The sequence below is a fragment of the Ananas comosus genome, linkage group 17, assembly GCF_001540865.1.
Source record: "Ananas comosus cultivar F153 linkage group 17, ASM154086v1, whole genome shotgun sequence".
NCBI lineage: Eukaryota > Viridiplantae > Streptophyta > Magnoliopsida > Poales > Bromeliaceae > Ananas > Ananas comosus.
Window position 1 is genome coordinate 1,428,672 of NC_033637.1, and position 24,084 is coordinate 1,452,755.

Sequence of the window (24,084 nt, forward strand, 5' to 3'; positions counted from 1 at the left end):
TATATGAGCACCAAGTTTTAGTTGTACCCTTCTTTTCTCCATATTTTACACCCTTATTTTATCTTTATATAAAAACATACAAATAAAAACTAATATATATTATATATTTGAAACAAATTTTATTATTGTCAGAATAAATAAATTTAAATTATGATTAGACATAATGTATTTGTTTTGAGAATATTAAAGCTTACTTGGATACATCAGTTTTCTATATAAATAGTTCTTTTTGATTAAATATTTAGAATTCTATATAACTCAATAGTATTGATAAATTAGAAATTTCATATTAAAAATATAATCATAATTTATTAGCAAAAAGATACAAATTTTTAAGAAACTCTCTAATTCATTGGACCAAAGAAATAAAATAATAATTATGAAGTTGTATTATTATAAACTACTGTAAAATTAATTTGTAGCTGACAATCTACTACTCCAAAATTTAAAATATCAAAATATTAAAATAATAGTTTTATAAATTTATATTTAGTACTTTTCATCAATTTACCTACAAGGAATGGCACCACGAGAAGTGGGGTGTGTGAAGATAACAAAATGAGGTGCCTCGTTCCCCAACTACCTTTAACGATTATCCTTTAATTTACTATATATATATATATAATATAATTATTATATATTTCCTTCATATTCTGGTACCCATATATATAAATAAATGTATATTAAGATACTCGCTAACCACAGGATCCTCCGTCCATCCGTATAATCTCTCCTTTCGCTTTCCTTTTTCCCTTCTCTCTCTCTTTCCATTATAGCTCCCTTAAAAAGCTTCCATACACTCCCACGTAGATACCCAAAATCTCAACGACGACGAAACCCTCTTCCTTGCCCTAATTCTCTTCGTGAGATGATCCCAGAGAAGAGGAGGGGAGGGATCGGCTCGCGTGGGAGGTGACGACGATGCACGGAAACACCAGGATCGGGGGCGCCGGAGCGAGGCCGAACGGGGCGGCGGCGGCGGCGGCGCCGTGGCCGGGTAGGAAGGGGAGCGTGGAGCGGCTCGCCTACGCCGCGGCGGCGGCGGTGCTGCGGCGGCGCGCGGTCCTGGTGGTGGTGCCGCTCCTGTACATGGTGGTGATGGTGGTGCTCGTCGGGGTTTGGAATCTGGATTCCGGGCCGGTGCGGGTCGGGGTGGCGATCCTGCGGCGGAGGGCGCCGCCGCCCCCGGGTTCCATGTACCGGAGCACGCAGGTGTTCGAGAAGCTGTGGCCGTACATGCAGGGCGACGTGAACCACAGCAATGCGGTACCAACCGCGCAAACTCTTGCTTTCTTAGATATCGTTTGACTTGTAGGAATCTAGATGTCAATATATCGCAGGTGTTCAGATTTCGAGAAGAGAATCTGATTCTTTTGTTATATGGCACTGTAATCGTAATTTAATCTCTTTGCGTGTTATGATCGCATTAATCTGCTGTTTTCAGAGATTCAGATGATAAATGAAAAGGAGAAAACTTTGACAGTAGTTTCATAATTTGAGCTGCTAATGGAGTTATGTAGAAAATTTGTTGACGCAACCGTCTTCTTATCCATTTAAAATGCTTTCCTTCTCCCATTTACACTTAGTATAAGGAAGAATGTATTTGTCACTATGAACAAATCGATTCAAAACGAATGTTTTGAAGGTTGGAAGGACAAGTTTTACTATATTAAGTTGGCATCGTTGATTCTCAGAACTACAGACGGAAAAAACTATGTTTAAACATACATAAGCCACTTCCAAGAATACAGCTCATTTGCTTCTTACTGGTAAAATTGTTTGCTCATAATTTAACAGGTCATCATTCCACTGTCAGGAAGTGTTCTATCATCTTCCCAAACATTTATCTCTCAGATAAAGTGATATTGCTTCAGTTGATATGATATATCTTCAAGATATAATTTTGATAATATCAAACCACTCTTTTGAATTTCAGCCTTCCATAGTTTATGCATGCCTACTCTCTTTCCATAAAGATGATTGCCATTTTTTTGTTTTTCTTGTTTTCACATTAAATTGTTGCTGAGAACAGTATAATATATTTTTATGTTTGCATTTTGCAGTTAACAACAGCATGGCATCAAAAAGCAGGACACCGTTGGAAGCCTTGTACCCACAAGAGGTTAAAACAGACAGGTTTTAGTTTCAAAGTTTCTGACAGGGTCTCTGCAGATCACGCATTTATCTATACCAGAGTTTTGCAGAAATTTGAATATCACATAAGCCACAAAAAAACTTGTAATCTTGTCTTTTACTATCTGAAGCTGACTTATATTTCCATTTTCAGAGCTGCCGCCATCAAATGGATTTCTTATAATTGAAGCGAATGGTGGTTTAAATCAGCAGCGCCTATCAGTAAGTTCCGAATATAAATCTAGCTATTCATTTCCTTACTGAAGTTAAAACAGTGCAAAGGTAGTATGCTTAGAATTTGTCTCGAGATCTCAGGAGATCTTAACTTCCAGCTAACTTTTTGCCATGATAGGTAGATATTGGAGAAAATCTCTTAGTGCTTCTGATGTTTATTGTTCAACATTTCCCTGCAAACCGTCCTGTCCTTTGTTCACTGTCAAATATCATAATTTTCCCTCATATTAGCCATCTTAAATTCTGATAAATATCTGACATGCATTTTCTGTCACAGATATGTGATGCAGTGGCTGTCGCTGGCTTACTAAATGCAACACTTGTCATCCCAATGTTTCATTTGAACAGCGTGTGGCGTGATTCCAGGTAACTAATTATCTTTTTTGGCACCCTTAATGCAGTTTAATTGTGCCATTGTGCAAATCACAGCTGTCTTTTATATTCTCTGGAAAGTTTGTAGGAGAATAATGGTGGTTGATGTCCAAATTCTTTCAGTAAGTTCGGAGACATCTTTGATGAGGAGTATTTTATCGAGTCACTAAAAGATCATGTACGCGTGGTCAGAGAACTTCCAGGGGATATTCTGCAACAGTACGATCATAATATCAGCAATATACCAAACATGAGAACCAAGGCCTTCTCATCTAAGGCTTATTATTTGCAGAAGGTCCTTCCAAAATTGTTGGAACTGGGGTATGTTTTCTCTTGTTTTTCCTCCCTTGTAGGTTCTTTTTCTCTTCATTTTTGTTAACTATACCTTTTGTGTATTTCTATCTATTGATGCAGGGCTGTACGGATAGCACCATTCTCCAATAGGTTGGCTCATTCAGTTCCACCGAATATTCAGAGATTGAGATGTTTGACCAACTACGAAGCATTGAGATTTTCTGGACCTATAAGAACTCTTGCAGAAAAAATGGTTGATCGAATGGTAAAGAATAGTTCCATAAGCGGTGGGAAGTATGTCTCAGTGCATCTCCGCTTTGAAGAGGTGTCAATTTTACCTTCATCATAATTTTTTTTTTTTCTAGGTGAAAATATACAGAGATCTTCTCAACTACAAGCCATTTTAAACTAGATCCCTCAAACTTCATTTTTATGGATAGACACTCCTTAACTTTCATCATTTTTGTTCAAGCTATTTCCATCGGTTTAATTCAAAATTTCAAAAATTTTAAGTGTGATTCTGTTAAATTTAATACTGACAATGCCCGCTTCTTTTTGGCTGATGTCACTGCCGAATCTGTTCACAGTTAATGGTTGATAACTACCAGTGATGTTAAGCTTGACGGAATCCCCAATTTAACTGGCTGAATTAAGTCAAAACCAAACAATCATGAGTTGAGGGGCTGTGAATCAAAAAAGTTAAACTTGAGAGGCCTGGCCTAGAGGCTACAGTTGAGGGGGTCTAATTTCTCATAATAAGGTCTTTCTGAAGTTGACCTTAAATGTATTTCAGGATATGGTAGCCTTTTCTTGTTGTACATATGATGGAGGCCAAAAGGAGAAACTTGAATTGGAGAAAGCTCGTGAGAGGGGTTGGAGAGGAAAGTTTCATAGACCAGGTCGGATAATAAGTCCAGAGGCAAATAGAAGGGATGGGAAATGCCCTCTAACTCCGATGGAGGTTTCCTTCTTTCTCTGATAGGATTATTTTCTTAATTTTTCTTCAATTAGTAATGCTATATGATTCGAGTGCCTTCTTTCCTATTTAACAGCTATGAATTTTTGGCTCTTTTCTGATATACTTGTTTAGTTATCGTTATTGTTAGCTAAAATACATCGATTATGCAGGTAGGAATGATGCTCCGAGGCATGGGATTTGGTAATACAACCTCACTTTATGTTGCTTCTGGTGAAATATATAATGCGAAAAAGTACATGGCTCCTCTCCGCCAGTTGTTTCCGCTTTTAGAGACGAAGGAGACTCTAGCCTCAGCTGATGAACTCGCACCATTTAAGGTATTTGACTCTAAATAGACCTTGTAATATGCTTCACCTCATATTTAGAGTGTATGCTCTACATATTCATTTTTCAAAAGTTTCTCATATGAGACAAAGCATATTCTGTATACTGTTTACCATCTTCCCTCTTCTCTTATGCATTCTTGACAATTTACATATGGTCTATACAACTTACTGTATTTCATCATTGTTGTTATTAACGGAGCAAAAATTGCAAAGTTAATTTGTTCCTGAACAGAGTAGCAGCTCATAATTTATGCTTCTTGTAGGGGTACTCTTCTCGGCTGGCGGCACTGGATTACACCGTCTGTGCTCGCAGTGAAGTGTTTGTCACCACTCAAGGGGGAAACTTTCCCCACTTCCTGATGGGGCACAGACGCCATCTATATGAAGGGCACTCAAAGACTATCAAACCGGACAAGAGGAAATTAGTTCTCTTTTTGGACAACCCAAGCATCAGGTATGCTTTTTGATCACTATTGCAATATTGATTAACAATGAGGTGCAAATATTCTTGTTTTTATCATGTCATGCGTTCTCCTGTTATGCAAATCGCAGTAGTTAAATGGGTTGAAAAAAGAGAAAACAAAGTTGAAATAATTGAAGTGCGTGCAATCGTGTTTATTGACTTTTGGCCTGCTACATTTTAGCCCTTTTTCATTCAATTCGCAAATTTATAGTCCCTTATCCGTGATTCTATTCATAGTTTAAACTCTAAAACCGTGATACTAAGTACATGCTTCTTTGCATAATCTTTTGAGTGTTTTTTTTTTTTTTTTGTTTCCCTCCCTGTAATGGTAGATGGGATAGGTTCAAGAGACACATGCAGGATATGCTTCACCAGAGTGACATAAAGGGAGTGGGGCTTCGGAAACCAGATGCATCTGTATACACCTTTCCCATGCCTGATTGCATGTGTCAGCAAGGACAGGCGTGATCTCGGAGGTGTCATGCAATGGGAGGACTAATTTTTGTTATTAATTCCCCGGTCGATTTCTCGATACACGTGTAAGTAGATCTTTGAATCAACAACCATGGATTGCGCCCGGGAGATCTAATTCAATTTTGTGTTGGAGCTTTGGAGAGTCGGCACAATATTTCATTTACTTTAGGCCCACGATAAATTGACGCACCGGTTGATTTGTATATGTAGCACGAATAGATGATTACGAGACAAATCTTTTACATGTAGTATAATAAATTTCTTTTTGCCTTGCCTAGTCAATTTTTATGTACAATTCCTTGAGAATTCTTATAATTTCTTTATGTTCACTATTTGGTGATATGTAAACAAGCCGAACACGAGCGAGCTAGGACCGGCTCGTGTTCGGCTCGTTTAATAAACGTGCTGAACACAAGCTGATTCGTTAAAATATCGAGTCGAAAAATTCAGTTCGTGTTCGGCTCGTTAATAAACGAACTAGCTCGCGAGCTGACCAACGAACAATAAGTTAAAAAGAATTAGATTGAATATATATAAAAAATAAATTTATAAAATTTTATTCATTAGATTTTGATAATAGTTGAAATTTTACATATAAATAATTTTTTTTTATAATTAAGCTCGCGTTTATATTTTTATTTGGCTAAAAATTAAATATAAAAATATATATTATATATAATTATTTATTTATATATAAAAATATAAAATAAATAAATTATATAAATATAAAATATATATATATTCGAGTTGTCATCGAGCCGAACACGAGCGAGCTGACCCTAGCTCGTGTTCGACTCATTTATTAAACGAGCCGAAAAATTCAGCTTATTTATTAAACGAGTAATCCGATCTTAAGCTCATTTCGAGCCGAACACAAGCTGGCTCGTGAACAGCGAGCTGGATTGCCACCCTAGTTGGTGGTGGTTTTATGAACACTCTTGATTTTAAGTTTCAATGCTGCTCCTCATTAAAGTTTGTGTGAAATGGATTCTCTGCGCTTCACATATTGAGAAGAAAAAGACTTACTATGGGAGTATTGTCGACGTTGTGTTGTGTTGTGATTATTGTGCTACTTTGTGACCCTTTTGAGAGGGGTGGAAATAGGCTGTGGTGTTAATAAATCAACCCCATACTATTTGACATGACCCGAAATTGGAAAAGGCGTGATGTGGGTTAATAAATCAAACCCGTGCTATTTTGACATGACTCGTAAATTGAAAAAAGTGTAAACTGAAAAAAAAAAAAAAAAATTCAATTAGTAGGATAAAAAATTGGTGCCCTATTTTATAGCTTTGTCAAATTGGGAGAAAGTCAGACATTACTGCATTAAGATAACCATCCGATCTTTGTGAAAGTTTGAAAATTTTATCTGACTAATTTGTCGTCGTATTTAAACACCAACACGTTGGAAACGATCAAAAATGCGTCCCCTCGAACCAACAACCAGACACGGACGCAGGTAAAACACAGAGAGATACACTTCATCAATTGGCTAGGAAGCTTCTTTTCACATGTTTTGTGGGAAATCCGTTTTTAAGTCCAATTAATTTATTCACTTACACCCTCTATTTCTCCTCCCTTGCCCTGCTCTCACCACCATTAACAAACACAAGAAGAGAAAAATGGTAAACTCTCTTACCTGTATCATTCATTCAAACACAATCAAAACTTAAACAGATAAAACGTAATTCACTTCGCGAACTCTTATCTCCGATTCCTCCTCTCTCTCTCTCTAAAAACGATCTCCTCCTCCTACTACTCCCGCGCTCTCGTCGCAATCCCACAGGGCCCCGACGAGCCCTAGCTGGTCCTCCAAGTACCTCTGCAGCAGCCGCCCCTCCTCCTCCTCCCCCTCCCCTTCCTCGCACCGCCCCAAAAAGGCGCCGCCGCCGCCGCCGCCGCTCTCCTCCGCCGCCGCCGCCGGCCGCCCCACGCGGAGGCACGCGGCGGCGACGCAGAGGAAGGGGAGGCAGAGGCAGAGGAGCGGTAGGAGCACCGGGGAGCAGCAGATCACCGCCGCCGACGCCGCCGCCGCCGCCCTCCTCCGCCGCCTCCCTCCGCCGCTCGCCGGAGACATCCTCCGTCGCCGCCACCACCACCACCCCATCCCAAAGCTCCTGCCTTTATTGCTGCTAATGCTCTCCCCTCCTCCCATGCCATAACTCCCCCGCCCCACTCCCCCCTCGTTTCTTTTTCAACCCCCACAACCCCAACATGGACGGACCACTTCACCCCCCTCTCTCCTCATTTATAGCAGAATATTTATATCCGTGTCGTAAAACACCAGGAAAGGAAAATTCTTTGGAATAAGAGATAATAATGGGTTTTGATACAGTAACAGTGGTAAATCTATTCATACATAAAAATACCAACATATTAATAATATATAAAAATAGTCATCTTTATAAGTACATCAATGCCCACTTATGTTCGTTCACTTATCACAAAAATTCTTTGGATCCGCCGTAGAATATTTTTGATGTTATTATCGATGAATCGATAAATTTATATTATGGTTCTAACTGTAAGCATAAATTAATAATAAATCTATACATTATTTATGTTAATACATTAGTAATATATAAATATAATACTCTGGAATCTACAAAAGTGGTATACTTCATTTTTATCTATAAAATTCTTCCATTGCAAAGGAAAATGAACTTTAATTTTACATGTCAAGTCCTTATTTATTATTATTATTATTATTATTTCACTAAAGAATGGCATGTTACAAACACTTTTGCAAATTCAAGCCTATGAATATAATAAAAGTGTTAGGATAACTGGATAAGTTTCTTGTAAGGATGGCATTACTCTTCTAATACATTACGTTTCAATAATTGAAAGATTAATTATGTCATCTTCAGTATTAAAGTACAGAGTATGAATTATTTTTCCATTTTGACTATCAAAATGGCAAATAATATAGCACGATAACATTAGTATACAAAATTTGATCTTTAGATGATATAAATGTAAGATTTATGCTTATTTTTTGGGCTACCAGTTGCCTTGCTATTGGCGATTATACTGCGTGGGTCCCATGCACAATCCAAATTTAGTGGATTCTCATTTCTCTATCTTATCTTAGCGCGTGAGTCAATTAGACCAGAGCCCACCATACCAAAGAGTGGCTAATGAAAACCACGAGGTCACAGTGCCCTGTGGATCCCACATTTCGTGTGGACGTGCCCGATGGTCCTCAATTGAAAACTTCCGGTGTGTTTTTCGCCTGATCTCCGGCGGAGAAGTTCCTTCTCTTGTCAAATTGCGAATGCAGATGTTTAGAATACGGATGTTTAGATGAGACCTAACTCCAAGAACAAACACGGAAAGCAGTTGGAAGCACACGGCTTGTAAGTAGTAGCTCCAATTTTACGTACGGTATGAAAGTACGACTTTACCTTCTACTGCGGTGGTGAAGGCGTGGTCGGACGAATAATCGGAACTCACAACATTTGGTCTCTTCCGACTCCATCTGAATGCAGTGAAATCGACTCAAACCAACCTCGCAATCGAACTAAAAATTTCTGTATCATTTTCACTGTCAAGATCAAGCCGCCAATGATTTAAAAAAAAAAAAACGAATGGACAAAAGAAATCCAAAGAGCTAAATTTTTTTTAAAAAAAGAAACGAGTCAGATCTAGATCAGACTGACCCCACGGGGTTCGAACTTCGAATCGAAATGTGTTAATCTATTCTCATTGATTTTGTTGCGCAGTTTGGTGCCTCCGAACACGGTGGAAGTGATAGGGTCCGAAGAATCATAAAATCTACTTGATGTGCCAAAGAGAGCTAACTCGGAATTTATACGTCGGGGTAATGGCAGAGATTTACATATTCATTATCGTCGACCCAAATATGAATTGAGATTGCGACGGAGAACAATTTGTTGTTTCCTGATTAAGATGTAGAACTCTGTAGAACATCAGAAGCACTTTCCGTGAGAGATGCGACATGTAATCACATTTCTGGTCGACTGCTTTTAGTGAATCAGAATTTAGTCTCCTTATAATTCTATCTTCTTATTCGGAACTCAAATCATTAATTCTTGATATCGGCATTCAGGTGTCTTACCATTAGAATGCCTGCTTTGGCAGGTCTTAAACTATCTCGAAATTTCTGGCACTTTTTTTTTTTCATCTCAGATGCTGCAGTTTATTTTAAGTTTCAAATTATCTCAAATTGACGAGCTATTCTAAATTTTGGTCAGTTTGGTTTATTTTAAGGTTCTTCATGCAAGGTGTTAATGGTCTGGGCCGGGTTGTAACGGGCCGGGTTTAGTGCAATTCAATTGCGAGATTTTCTCAGTGAAAAAAGCCTTCCCCATCTTGAACCTAGCCCACCAGCACGGCCCAAAAGCATCGCACACAATGGGCCGGGTCGGCCCACTACGATCACGGCCTTTTACCTCATCTATTGGTTCCACGCCCAGGCCCATGTATTTAGTCCAAGATATTATTGGACCAGGCCGTTTTTCATATTTTATTGGGCCGTGCTAGCTTCGGTTGAGGAGGGCATTTGTCGAAGGGTCTATTTTGAGACACTTTCGTTTTTTTGCCTAAAATATAATGTCTTCAAATCTCACAGAGTTTATATATTTTTACAGCATCCAATCAAATATTTCCACATTATATAATGAGTAGGGTCACTACACTCTTATGAGTATAGAGTCCTTCGTACTCATAAGTTGTTTTCGATGATGGAGCTTCTGAATCGACAATCCACTTCGTTAAATATGATCTATAGTATTTGAAATTTCTAGAAAAATAAATTTCGTAATTTTTCGAAATCATAATAAAATCTATCAATCGGGTATAAAATAAACAATCAAAATCGAGCGACGTCCTAAAAATCGGAGTTATTGATCTTTATTTAGGCAGTGAATAAAATTTTCTATCAAAAATTTAACTTATGTTGAAAAATTATTAAATTTGATTAATAAAAATTTTAAATGTTTTAGATAATGTTTAACGATATAGATCGTCGATTCGGAATCGCTATCATCGTACGTACTCATAAGAGTATAATAGCCGAACTCTTATATAATAGTATAAATTTTTATTTTAAATCAACATTTTAATGTGTAATTACCGTACCGCCGCTAATTGCACTTTTCTTCATTCACTTGAGTAATTATATTGAATTTTCATCCTCATTTGACAGCTCGTACTTGTGTAAAATATAAATACACTCTTTCTAGAGCTATCTCACCCAAATCTTCTTGAAGATTACAAAGAGGTTAATTAAAACATGTTTGTACTTGTGCTTTTTTTTTTTTTTTGACAGGTCAAGAAATAATACAGTGCTCTTGATTTCTAATACCTCAGTATGATTTTTTGACAGGAAAGTATTCAATGTTTATTCACATCTAACATTTCATTGGAACCAAAAATATATGCAAATCTCTATAAAGTCTTCGTGAAATTGATAGATACAGATATCCCAACTGCAATTCAAGGACCATCTAAGGAGGACCATCTAAGGAAAAGATATTGATCCTGTTTAATTTTGAGTAGATTAAATGGGTCTCTTGTTTGTATTAACTATATAGCTAACTACTCCCTACTTTATGGGCAGTTGTTCTCACCAGAAGACATTTGAATACTATCTTTAGGAAGAGTATTTTGCTGTTAAAAAGTGAATTAAGTTCATGTCATTTTGCAGCTAAAACTCTAAAAGAGCCCAAGACTTAGTAAGATGTCCAATTTTCCCCCTACTATGAATGAAACTGCCAATGCTGAAACATAAAACAATGGTGCCAATGCTGAAACATAAAACAATGGTTGAAAAGGCATAAAATATGCACAGAGCAAGCATAAAAGTTTCAGCAGAGATTGATGGCACTGACCCCCTCATTTGTTTCTCCGAAATGCAATTAGCCAGAAAATTTACTGTTGTGTTTGAATTTAGTTTCTGACAATCTCTGTAAGTAAAATCCAAAACAAAATTCGGGGGGTGGTTTGGTTTATTACAGATTTAACTGGTTAAATCAACTAAAATCAACCATAGGTACCTCCAATTATTTCCTAAGAAAAAGCGAGTTGAAAATGATTGATACCAAATTCATTAAACCATGAGATGCACATTCTCCAGAAAAATTTTACTGGCATTTTTTGGGCTTAATTAAAAGCACACTTTCAGTTGGTAGGGCCTCAACCAAATTAGTCCTTTTTGCCTCACCTGGTTAATAAATGTCCAACCAATGGGAGCTCAGAACGGAGGGCCAACATACAATTTATTTTTTATGATACTTCAATTATTTTGGTCTCACTATCACTTTCAAAATAAATCAATCAATAGAAATACTGCAGCCTAGCTACCAAACTCCTTGATACAATTAATTTTATCATGCACTACAACTACGTTTAGTATTAGAGGCGGTAAAAACGATTGTGGTCATTAATTCAGATTAAAGAACATAACCAGAGATTTGCATGGGATCTTTTAATAACAAATTATTCGTTACCTAATTGGGTTCAACTGAGATTTATGTTTAATCTAATCTAGTGACACATCTTGCTTCGTTGCCAAGTTAATTTCTGTGACAAATGTTTTCTACCTAATTCCGATGGAAACCCAGTTGTTCAGATCTCAGCATCCATGCCAATTAAGCACTCACCTTAGAATCAACTGCTTTCTGTTCTCATATTAGTTAGCACTCTGAAAGGAAGAAAATATGTAATTAATTTTAGTTGATCTCAACATGAACAGATGAAGTTTGCTTATAACAAGAACCCTACGTTACATTTATTGTTTAATAGTTGACTGATGTTTTCAGATTTTCCTTTTTTTTTTTCCCCCTTCATATATGTGGGTAAGTAGAAACAAGCCAGAATTTATGAAAACTATCTAAGAAGTGAAAACTTCAAAGTTGGAGCTTCTAACTTCTGGAGTCTGAAAGTTATATAACCTTAATTCTTGCTCTAGTGAGAAATTTTAAACTTCTTGGTTCTTCGAATCCTATCTTCTGCCTTATCACAGCAACCTTAGCCTTTACAATTTTTAATATTCAGCAACCAGCATCAGTTATAAATTAGGAATTGCTCCAACTGTAATTACATAGAATGATATGTGATCAGATTGAAGAAGTTAGTATGGTGCTAAATAATTATTCCACTTAACTTGTTCAGTGTTCTGTTGTAACAGAAATTTGGACAAAGCTACAAAATTATTTGACAACTAGCTGTTTCATGGTCATATATATATATATAGAATTCTCTATAGAGCTCCTATGCTTTTAAAAGCACCAAGTTATTGGTGCTTGTAGATTTTTAGCCATTGGATTAAGAGATATGCGGTTAGGATGATGTGGACCCCCTAGGGTTGAGTGGGTGGTTGGTTGAATAGTATAATCTAATGGTTGAAAATGATCCGAGAAGTAGATCTAACGGTAAAAAACTTACAAGCACCAAGTGTTTGGTGCTTTTACAAGTACCATAGCTGGACTATATATATATATTCGTGGAAACTTTAATACCACTCGTTAAGACATATACTGGTGCAATGATTTAAAATTTGCTATCACGACACAAATATGAAATTTTCTCACTAACCAAGAGAAAAACTCATTACTTCTATGGAAAATTTCATTCCTAACTTTTTTCTGAAATTTCTAATACAGCAACTGACCTCAGTACTACCCTCTTCCCCTTCACAAGGCTTTTCTCACCAAGTGTTTGTACCCGTTCTCCTCCCTTATAATCAAACTGACTTGTTATAAGTGATTAGTATTTACTAGGTCAAGTTCATATAAGTATGTATATTATTAATACTGTAAACCAGTTTCATGCACCTATAATATTCCTACATAATCCAATGTAGAACCGAATTATTCGAATACGACAAAATTTTCCTACAAGATCAGTACCATTATGTGGATGTTTCAACAGCTGATCAAAAGAAACGTATGCATAATACAAATTCATGCCTTTAACGTTTCATGAAATGATAGATCTGGATAACGGCTCCTATTTACGACATTATGACTACCATTTTCATAATAATCCAGGTCAAATTGCATATTAAATGGGAAAACTGCATGGCAATATACTACATAGACTAGACATTGGAGATGAGAGAGATCTCACACCCACTACAAGTGTGACTGGCTTATTAATCTCTCATGAAATCAATATGATCAGAAGATATCTGAGAAATCGCTAACAAGCTAGTTCAATATAAGTTCTCTAAACACCCTCATCTCCAGTGCTCAAATCCTTTCAGGTAATTAACTTATATTCTTCCCATGTAAATTCAGATCCACGAGTCGACTGTTACTCAAATAAACAGGTTACACACCACAAACCTTTGGGGATCACTACACAGTTGTGCAACTAAGCAAAATGTTAAAACTGAACTGATTTGGTCTCAATGCAAAGGCCAGTAAACAAGAAATGCCAAGGCCTAGTTTTAACCCTTTATTCCTCTTTATGTGAAATTAATTGCAACCAGAGCAAAGGTTTGGAAGCAGAGAGTCCAATTAGCTCCTTTGTTCGTTGAGATTAAACGTCTATCAAATGGATCAAAACTTAGATAAATTCTTCAAACAAAACTGTAAAAAAAATATGATTCATACCTTTTCAAGAGTATATGATTCCTTATCTTCAGTATCAATTGCTCCTTCAGATCTACACTCTGCTCTACAAATTAAATGAAGCAAGGCATAAACAGGTAGAACATATTCACCACAAATGTACTTAATCACAAAAGCTTCAAATAAGCTCCCGCCATAGAGTTTTTTGTGTTCTTTTCTGAGAAAAGATAGCGTGCTACTGCTTCATTCAATAAGTAGATAAACTAAGCTACAAGGCTGAGGCAGCTAGGCCTCGTCAGTTACAAAGTGCAAACAAAAACAAAAACAAAAGCTACATAGGGAACAAAAACATAAGTTCGTTATGTAGTTGCTGTGAATAAAAACATGTCCAATGCGCTGCCAGCCATATTTATCTACAACTAGGTTTTCGAGAAAAAACTGTAAGACTGAAAAACCAGAACTAATCGTTGCTTTGATTCGATTTGGCTCAATTTTTATCTCTAGTGACCCGATTTTAGGCTATAGTTCATAAAATGTTAGTAATTTCGGTTTGAACGAACAGATCATTTCTAATTTAGGTGAGTCGGCAGAATCAGGAATACGGAAACAAAAATTAATTCCAACTGTCTCGTGCTTCCTCTTGTTAGGATATTTGTTGCCATTTATGTCCTCAATGCACCTAATAACATTAATGGAGCAAACCTAGGCAAGTCCTCGAAAATTAAGGAATCATCTCAAATGTTGATAATCATGACACACATTAAAATTATTGTGATTAATGCTGTTGCTCTGAAAAGGAACTATGAACACCACAAATGTCTCTAAAAATCCATTTAAGAGGATGGAATTGAAAGAGCTAAATTTTGCTACTTACTGAAGGAATTTACTGAACAAGGCCAGAGAGAAAGCAACAGTTGTTAAGGCTGCGTTTGGTTCGGGTGTAAGTAAAAACTGTTTATTTTATGGATAGTTACAAGTTTAGGTAAAACTAGGAACTAGACCAATTTTGTATTTAAATGAAAATTGAATTGTTTTTATGAATAAGGTAAATAGTGTTTGGATGGTTAGATTGGAAAAAAAAAAAAAAGAGTTATAATTTTAAATTAAAATTATTTTATCTAATTAATTAACATCAAAATATTACTTAAAAATAATTTAATAAATTAATAAATTTATTAGCTATGAATATTGTATAAGATAATAAAAATATATTAATTAATTAATTATAAAAATACTTTAACTTTTTATTTACTAAGTAAATTATTTTAGCTTGATAACTAGCTAAAAAATTAATTAGACTAATAAAAATATTAATAGTTGATCAATATAAATATTAGTTTATGTATAAATACATTAAATAATTAATAATTAATTATAATTAATTAATTAATTATTTTATTATTTAAATAATAAATAATAATTTAAATATATTAATTAGATTAATTAATGATCTAATACTATAATTAAATTAAATTTAGATTTTAATTAACCTTGTTCCCACCTGAGAGCAAGTTTGTTGTAGGAAAAATGGTGAAACAGCAGTTGCAGCCTTATACCAGCTTATTTCGGAAATCCGAAAACTCCTGTTCTCGATTACCAAACACAATGTTTGGGAACAAAAAGGAGAATAAGGACTTATTCCCCCTTTATTCCCGGACTAAACACTGCCAAAAGAGTACAATACATACAAAATTATAGAGATTAATTTAAGTGTTTAAGTAAACAATGAACCAACAATTATGATTATATAAATTTAATTGTTGGAAGAAAGATATACACTACAATAAGGGCTTGTTTGGTTCAAGGGTGGAATTGAAATGGATAATGGAATGGAAATGAATTGGAATGGTAATTGGAATGGCCAACTCCTCCAAGATGTTTGGTTTATTTGTGGATTGGGAATTGGAATGAGTTATTCACATTTGATTGTTTGGTTCGTATAAACTAAAAAAATTATAGAATACTATAATACTAATTTTACTCTCAAATATAAATTTATATTATTTAAAATTTATGAAAAATATAATACTATTCTCTAATAAGTTTTCCAAAAAAAAAATTAAATTTATTTTTAAAAACTTTTATTGATGTGGGTTAGGGATAGAGTTTTGAGAGATGATAGGTTTTTTTTTTTTTGTTTGATGAGAAAGGGGTGATGAGAAGGAGGGTGAGATGGTGACATGGGCTTCGAGAACCTAGTGGGCTTTCGAAATGAAATCTCAATCCGGACTAGAAGACCGGAATCAAGTTGAAGGCTAATGGGTCATTCCCATTCCAGTCCGGAATAGGAATCCCAAATCGATTCATGCGAACCAAACAAAATTAACCGGATTTGATCAAACCGATTCCCATTCCATACCCAAAATGGATGAACCAAACAATCCCTAAGGCTGCGTTTGGTTGGAGAACTAAATTTTGGAGAACAACTTTTGTTGTTCCCGAGAACAGAGAATATTCCGGTACAAGATAGAACAATTGTAAATTTGTGTTTGGATGCATTCGAGGATATTCTAGAGGATATCCTTAATAGTGTTTGGATAAAAAGTCTAGAACAACGTCTAAATATATTTTTAAAAATAAAATAATTAATTTATATTAGTATATTTTATATAAAATTATTTATAAAATTATTTCATATAGTAATTTATAATATAATATTTTATGTAAGAATCTAATTTAAAATAATATATATTATTTTATTATATATAATAATTTATTTTATGTAATAATTTATTTTCTATAATTTATTCATAATATATTAATGAATAAAGTATAATACTAACAATATCCCTATATTTTTAATTAATAATTAGTATAAATTTTAATACAAATAAAAAATATATATATAATTAAATATTAAAATATAAATGATAAAACTTAATAAAATAAAATATATATCAAATTTAATTAATTTATATTATATAATAAAATTTAAGTATAAATATATTATCATAAAAATAATATTTATATTAATATATTTATTTATTAAATTTGAGTATTCATTTAATTTATTTGAAATTAATTAAAATAAAGTATAAAAAATTAAAAGGCCAGAAAAAAAAAAGAAAAAAAAGAAAAAAAAAAGCCCAAATCTCTTGTCCAGCTTGTTTTAGGGAGAACAAGCTTACCGGATTGTTCCCGGCTTAACGGGTTGTTCCGGGAACAACCCGGTTGTTCCAAAATGCATTGTGTTTGGAGGGATATCCCGTCTTGTTCTAGGATATCCCTCCAATCAAACGCAGCCTTACAGAGTAATTCTAGTTTTACTGTTTGTTCCAGTTCTATCAAACCAAATAGTGAACTTATAACAGCACTTAAACTCTAGTTTTATTATACCAGTTACTAGTACTTACGATCGAAAACAAACATACGCTTAATATGGCCGCTCTTTATTAATGAAACTTGGCCATATTCAATCAATATATCCAATATTTGTATCACCTGGGCACTTAGCTCTTCTTCGGGCATTAGGTCCCAAGTTCAATTCATGCTTTGTGAGTAGAAAGATGTGCGCGTACTGCATAGGACCATCTCAGAAAGAGAAAGGAAAAAAAACGGGTAAATTGCATTGTTACCCCTTAACTTTTGGCGAAGTTTTACTTTACCCCTCGAACTTCTAAAATGGACATCTAACTTCCTAAACTATAATATTTCGTTCATGTTACCCCTTTCGTCAGTTTTCCGTCAAGCTCCGTTAACCGGAAACTGACGGAAGGGGTAAAACGAATGAAATATTAAAGTTTAGGGTGCTAGATGTCTATTTTAGGAGTCTGGGAGGTTAAGTGAAACTCGTCAAAAGTTCAGGGAGTAACAATACAATTTACCCAAATTTTTACTATAAATTATTTTTATATTTTTATATTAAAAATTTTTAATTGGCTGAAATGAAGTACAAAAAATTTATTTAAGTGTATTTTATAGAACAATACTTCTAAAGATAAAAGGGACAAACGAGTACTACAGAAAATTAACTGAGAATTAAAATTTCTATATCCGAGTGAGGACACCTATTGTAAATCAACCATATTAGCGAGTACGTTGGGATAGTAGAGTGTTTGAATATCGTAGGTAGTTAGTATCACTCTTTTTTTATCTTTAAGCCACTCTAATTCATTTCTTTCACTTTTATTTTATTACAATAAAATGTAGAATAAATTATGGTATGATTTATTTTAGGATAAAAAATATATATAAATTCAAAATCAAGCATGATCACTAACTTGAAAATTAGTAGTCAATCCATAAAAAACATATTATAATAAAATAATTTATAGTCAAGAGTTCCTTACGGAGTAAATTGCACTACTACCTCCTGAACTTTTGGCGAGTTTCACTTAACCCCCCAAACTTCTAAAATAGACATCTAACACCCTAAACTTTAATTTCTCATTCGTTTTACCCCTTCCGTCAGTTTCCGGTTAACGGAGCTTGACGGAAAACTGACGGAAGGGGTAACATGAACGAAATATTAGAGTTTAGGGGGTTAGATGTCTATTTTACGAGTTCGAGGGGTAAAATAAAACTTCGCCAAAAGTTCAAGGGATAACAATGCAATTTACCCGAAAAAAAACAAAAGGAAAATGGTTTGCTTATATTGTTACCTTCGTAACCCCCAAACGATGAAAAGAGCCAAATCCTCCACAACTTTGACAAGGGGCCGTCTCGATCGGTGTATCGAATCAACCAAACCCCACGGCTGGATAACGCCGAAACCGAACCATCTTCAGGTATTGCTCTTCTGCAGTCGCTTTCTTTGCTCGATCAACTAACTTAAACAGCACCCCTCACCACACCACAAATCATTTTCCTGCATCCGGCGCATCTCCGCATGATCTCTATTTATACATCAGTATTCTTTAAAGGATGTATGATTACAAAGCTATACGAATAGCATATAAAAGCAAACGATATATTGTGCAATCCATGAAAGAATTAATCAAACTATATAGTATTTAATATGTGGATCTTTGAATTAAACTAAGTTTTGATGAGGTTTTAGGAAGGAGGGTGAACCTGGTGCGTGCAATAAAATAGTTTAGCTTGTGTCTCACAGTCACAGCAGCTTCTTCTCCCAGCTCCCCCCACTGCTAGTGCTTAGATAGGGACCCGACTCCGAAGAAGAATAATGTTCTCGGAGTCAGTACCTCTCATAGTCATCGCATCACTACAAAAGAGTACGAACCATGAATCCCCATCCCTCTACTGATCTGCTCCGCTTCCCCTGCATTTCCCCCTCTTTCCCCGATTCGACCTTGCTCTCGATCGTAGGGGCAACAATGGAACCTAGGGCTCTCGCCGACCGTGACCCAGCTCAGCCTCAGCGGCCGCCGCCGCCGCCGCCGCCGCTGCAGGAGGCGGCGCAACACTGCCGGATCCGCCGCCGCCGCCTCCGCGGAGCCGGATCGTCCTCGAGCTCGGTCTCCTCCCTCTCTACCTCCTCCCCTTCGTCCCTCGCCGTCGCGACGCCCCCATTCGCCTCCCCTTCCCCCTACCACCGCTTCCTCTCCCCCGATCTCCGCTCCTACTCCTCCATCCCCTTCTCATGGGAGCACCGCCCCGGGATCCCCAAAAACCCTAACCGCATCCACCCCCCGACCCTCCCGCTCCCCCTCCCTCCCCCCGTCCTCCGCACGCCGCGCTCCAAGAAGCGCCCCGACGCCGCCGCCGCCGCCCCGGTGGCCGCCGACCCCTTCACCGCGGCGCTCGCGGAGTGCGCCCGGGACCAAAGCGGCGGCGACCTCGACCGGCTCTGGGGGGGCGCGGAGGAGGCGGCGCGGCGGCGGTGGCGGCGCGCGGCGCCGATCGTGGCGGCGATCGCGGACCGGTTCGGGGTGCTGGATCTGTACGGGTCGTGCAAGGCCGCGTGCTCCGTCGCCGACGCCAACGTCTGCGTGCCCCGCCCCGGCCGACGCCGCTCCGGCTCTTACCCTTTGCCGTAGCGCCTCGATGGATCCGACGGGAGCTGAGCGAGCCCGGATCCAAACGAACCCCCCCGGTTCGATCCGAGGTAAGTATATAAATAAAATCACCCAACAACAAAATATTCAAAGTGAACATTGTGAAAATAATTAGTGACTCGTTAATGTGTTCTATGAGCGTCGTTCTAGTTCTTTAAATCTTAATCCTAGTCTATTTGTTTTTTTTTTTTTTTTTGAGAAAAAATTCTAGTCGATCTATTTGTTCGTAACATGAAATCCGCACGCAGTAAGTAGGCTGCGTTGTTTCTCCACTCGGAAAAGTTGTGAGATATTTAGATTTGGTTCGGTAATAAAGTTTCCTCTCTTTCTAAGACTAATTTCTTTTTTTCCCTTGTGGAAAATATACTGTGGTATATTACCGTACCATTTCACCGATAAATATCTAATTACTTTTCAGCGTAAAATAATCGTTTTATCTTTTTTTTCCTTCTGTGGACTTATTTTTGTAGTGGAGTGCACAAAACAGCAACATATCTACTTTTTTGTGTAAAATAAGCATTTGATCGTGTTGTTGTTGTTGTTGTTGTTGTTGTTGTTGTTGTTGTTTGTGTGTGTGTGTGTCTGTAGCGGAGTGCACAAGCAGTGGTGAAAAGATAATTTCAAAAGAGAAAATGCTCATGTTTAGATTTTTGTGGTTTGTGAAAGTGCAAAAATGAGTCATTAGTTCGGGTACCAAGTCCCATTGTTGGTATAAAACTGTCACTATCCATACAATTTAACTTTTGAAATGTTATCCATACATCCTTAAGTGGGATATTATTAAATTATGCAAAATAACTGGTGCTAATTAAAAGCCTAAGTTGTGGGATAAAAGTGTTTCTAATTTATATATTCAATAAATTAAAATAAAATAGAATTGTGATTAAACTAGTATGATAAAATTAATTTCTGGATGAGTGAGGTTCAATATTATATATTCACTTTTTGGTGTATATATATAGTAATGCTCTTAAATTTATCAAATACGCTCAAGTCCGGAAAATAATGGGATAATTGGAGAGAGTAGATCACCTGCTTAGGCTGATCAAAAAGAAATGTTAGGATGTGCTCCAATAAAAAATTTATTGTCGATTAATAATCTGTTAGTAAATTTATATATTATCTTAGACTCTGTGATTATACCAATAAAATTTTTTTTACATTATATATGTCAAGAGGTTACTATTGCCGAGAGTTGTATTCTGAAGAACTTTTTTTTAAGAGATAAATAGCACGCTACCTGCTTCGTTTATTTTATTAGAAATAAACTTAGTTGAAAATATGAATCGACTAGAATTCGAATTTGGGACATCAAATATCAACCATTAAATTTTTTGCAAATAAGGAAGGTCGATTATTCCGAAGAACTCTTATTAGCGACGCTCAAGCTGAAAATAGGAGTTTCAATAACAGATAAGGAGACGGGACCATTGACTCGAAAACAGTATCGAGATTCGAGCTGAGATTTGATTCTTAGTTGAAACAGTTGGTGAATGCAGTGTTTGGTGAGATCGTACGTTTTGAGGCTAAAAATAAATGAAGTGTACTACTAAACTAGAACATAATTGGTGTAGTAATGTGTCGCTCGCTGTCACGTATGCAACACGAGGACATTGGAAAACGGAGAAAAATATGTGTCGCCGTTTGCAGTGGTGCCCCGGCGTTTACTTTTGCAACAAGTGCGACATCGGAATTAAAAAAGTTCTCTACGCCAGAATACTCGTAGTCTCTTTTACGCTTCACTCAATCTTCATTGTTGCGGGGCTCGAGTAGGGGTTGAAACTTGAAAGGGGTTAGGATAAGGATGCCACTATGGATGTCAAAATTTAGCATCCTACATCTATTTTTATTCAAATATGTGTTTGAAGAAAATTTAAAAAAAATGGATGTGATATGATTTCCTAAAAAATCCTACTGTATCCCACATCGTTTTCACCCTTTAGAGATAAGAGATAAGGAAGACCTTTAATATAACTTATAGTAAGATAGAATAATTTTCTATCATGTTTTTTAATTATTTTACTATAAATCTCATATTAAAATTACATTTATATTTATTAAATATTAAATTTTATTGAATAAAATATAGATATATGAAGTTTGAATACAAATGAGAATCTTTAATTATATTGTGTCTTATTTGTATTAATTTTAGCTTATACTTATATGTGCATATATTAGTATTGATTTTCACTCTAAGCTAGGCTCAAACCAACCCGAAAAGCTAATATTCTTAATACGTACGTCCACTTGTGGCGCAAATCTAGTACCGGTATACGAAAATACGATGTAATTGATTATGAAATTTATGGACTAAATCCGGCAAAAAAATCGAATGAAATCAGAATTGAAAAAACTAGATGAATCAATTGCGAAAATCGACGAAAATGGTTTAAACAGGGCTGAATTGAATAATACCAAACCGTAAAAAAGATGAGAACCAAATTCTATATCATGTCAGAAAACTAAAAATCTTTCTATTTTGAGTATTGATAGTTATTACGTAGCTGTACTGAGTTACATAAAGTTATGATCGGAACTCGGCCTCATCCACTTCTATATATGTCACGCACTTGTTACGGAATCTTAAGTAAACAAATAGTAGTAAATATAATAGTGGTTGGGTTGGAAATTTGGAATAATCTCGTTAACTAGGACTAGGGACTAGGGAGAGATCTCATTTTCCAAACTCTTGATTCGATTCACGTCACGTGTTTAAAACTAGTTGATCAACGTGGTTTGGTCCAGTACACGTAAGGGCCCTACGTGGTGCTCACAGTATTTATCGTACCAATTAACTCATTACGCATGAACAAAAAAGCACGGGATAAAGCTTCTTCATGAGCTTTTAAACCTATATTAATAAATTTTATCGACTATAAATGATTCTGTTCCACACTAATTAATTTGCCACTCTGTCTCTACTTTAATTCAACTGGCCAAATATTTATCGTAAAATTAATTAATTGATCAATTAAATACATTAAAGTTAATTTGTCATTTAATTTAAAATATGATTTATATGTGATTACGCAAATAGCAAGCACGAAGAAAACAGAGATTGTACGAGCAAGTGCGAATGAATCACTTATTGCTCGAGTGTCTTCAAGTTCATACAGTTAGTTGCAATTGTAACAAAATTCATATAATTTTGGAATTTTTCTCCCGACAAAAAGAAATTTGTATTACACGGTATTGTCACAATCCATAATTACTAAAAAGCTGTTAAACTAATCTTCATTTGACCTCTATGGTATTTGATTGTTTTTTTAAAAAAATCCATGAACTCCACATGAATTCTATGTTGAATTAAGTTCGCATTCCCCACGTGATGTGTTCGATGATGCCACAAATAATGATGTACTGAGCCGAGTACTACTACTTTCGGTGCTACGCCTTGTCATGTCCCAACTAAGGTCCAAAACATATTAGGTGTAATATTTAAAGATTCTAACCAGTAGGACAAAAAACACTCATTAATAATTAAGTTATTTTTTATTTCTTTGGTAACACTGTCGCATGTCACTCAGTTGTATGCATTGAAAAATCCAAGCCACCAAATAGCAAAGTTCACGACTACCGGTGGTGGTGGTGGTGGTGGGCGTTGGAAGTGGGACTATTCCGACTCATAATTGTTACTTGTTAGTGGGAGTAGTTTCAATTTCATTGTTAGAGCCGTCACTAATGAATCAGTGTCATTAATGTGGAATCGTTGGCGCTAATCATTAATTATAAAAGTTCGAGCTAATAGAAATATGCCACCAACTCACTTAAAGCATACAGATACAGCGCTTACGGATCTCGATTGTGATCCGGCCCAACCAGTCTCACGCCACTTCAAACACGACTCGGCCCAACCCAGCCTCACTCCATTTCGAACGTGACTCGGCCCACTTGGCCTTCCGCCACATGGCAGAATACTGACGCATTAAAGCCAACAATTAACACTTTACATCCGACGCCGATGACACTTACATATAATAAAAAAAAAAATGCATGTAAATATTTATTTCTTTATTTTTTCATTTTAGGGCCATAAAAATTATATTGTAATCAAGTTAATACGATATGGTTGATGTACCATCACTTGTAGAAACCGATAAAATATTTTTTACATTGCACCTTTTTTCCCCTTAATTTTTATTTCGAATAAAGATCAACAATGAGCGAGTTTTTCTTTTCCCCCTGCACCATGCATATGGCCCAATTTTGCTGGAATAAGCCCATTAAGCAGATTGCATTACTGGGCCTATTTTGGCCCATTTACAAACTTAGCCTATGGGCCTCGGCTCTCTCCGTGACACCCCGATCA

General features: G+C 36.1%; 3 protein-coding genes across 3 annotated transcripts; 2 read left to right on the plus strand and 1 right to left on the minus strand.

Moving 5' to 3' along the window:
* On the plus strand, positions 693-5,557 carry LOC109722755 (uncharacterized protein At1g04910). Its single transcript, XM_020250886.1, has 10 exons — positions 693-1,266; positions 2,064-2,136; positions 2,288-2,355; positions 2,645-2,733; positions 2,863-3,060; positions 3,154-3,358; positions 3,827-3,994; positions 4,162-4,329; positions 4,602-4,792; positions 5,134-5,557. The coding sequence occupies exons 1-10, from the start codon at positions 922-924 to the stop codon at positions 5,267-5,269; spliced, it is 1,641 nt and encodes a 546-aa protein (XP_020106475.1). The 5' UTR covers positions 693-921; the 3' UTR covers positions 5,270-5,557.
* On the minus strand, positions 6,756-7,687 carry LOC109722759. Its single transcript, XM_020250889.1, has one exon. It carries the CDS (start codon positions 7,428-7,430, stop codon positions 7,008-7,010), a length of 423 nt encoding a protein of 140 aa, XP_020106478.1. The 5' UTR covers positions 7,431-7,687; the 3' UTR covers positions 6,756-7,007.
* On the plus strand, positions 18,672-20,484 carry LOC109722758 (serine/arginine repetitive matrix protein 1-like). The gene has a single exon (XM_020250888.1). The coding sequence runs from the start codon at positions 18,999-19,001 to the stop codon at positions 19,752-19,754; it is 756 nt and encodes a 251-aa protein (XP_020106477.1). The 5' UTR covers positions 18,672-18,998; the 3' UTR covers positions 19,755-20,484.

What these genes read in the sequence shown, in the direction of transcription:
- LOC109722755 (XM_020250886.1), top strand. Translation starts at nt 922, where the DNA reads ATGCACGGAAACACCAGGATCGGGGGCGCCGGAGCGAGGCCGAACGGG. An exon ending in TAAATCAGCAGCGCCTATCA is followed by an intron (nt 2,356 to 2,644) that starts GTAAGTTCCGAA and finishes TTTCTGTCACAG; the next exon opens with ATATGTGATGCAGTGGCTGT. An exon ending in AGCGTGTGGCGTGATTCCAG is followed by an intron (nt 2,734 to 2,862) that starts GTAACTAATTAT and finishes AAATTCTTTCAG; the next exon opens with TAAGTTCGGAGACATCTTTG.
- LOC109722759 (XM_020250889.1), bottom strand. Translation starts at nt 7,430, where the DNA reads ATGGGAGGAGGGGAGAGCATTAGCAGCAATAAAGGCAGGAGCTTTGGG.
- LOC109722758 (XM_020250888.1), top strand. Translation starts at nt 18,999, where the DNA reads ATGAATCCCCATCCCTCTACTGATCTGCTCCGCTTCCCCTGCATTTCC.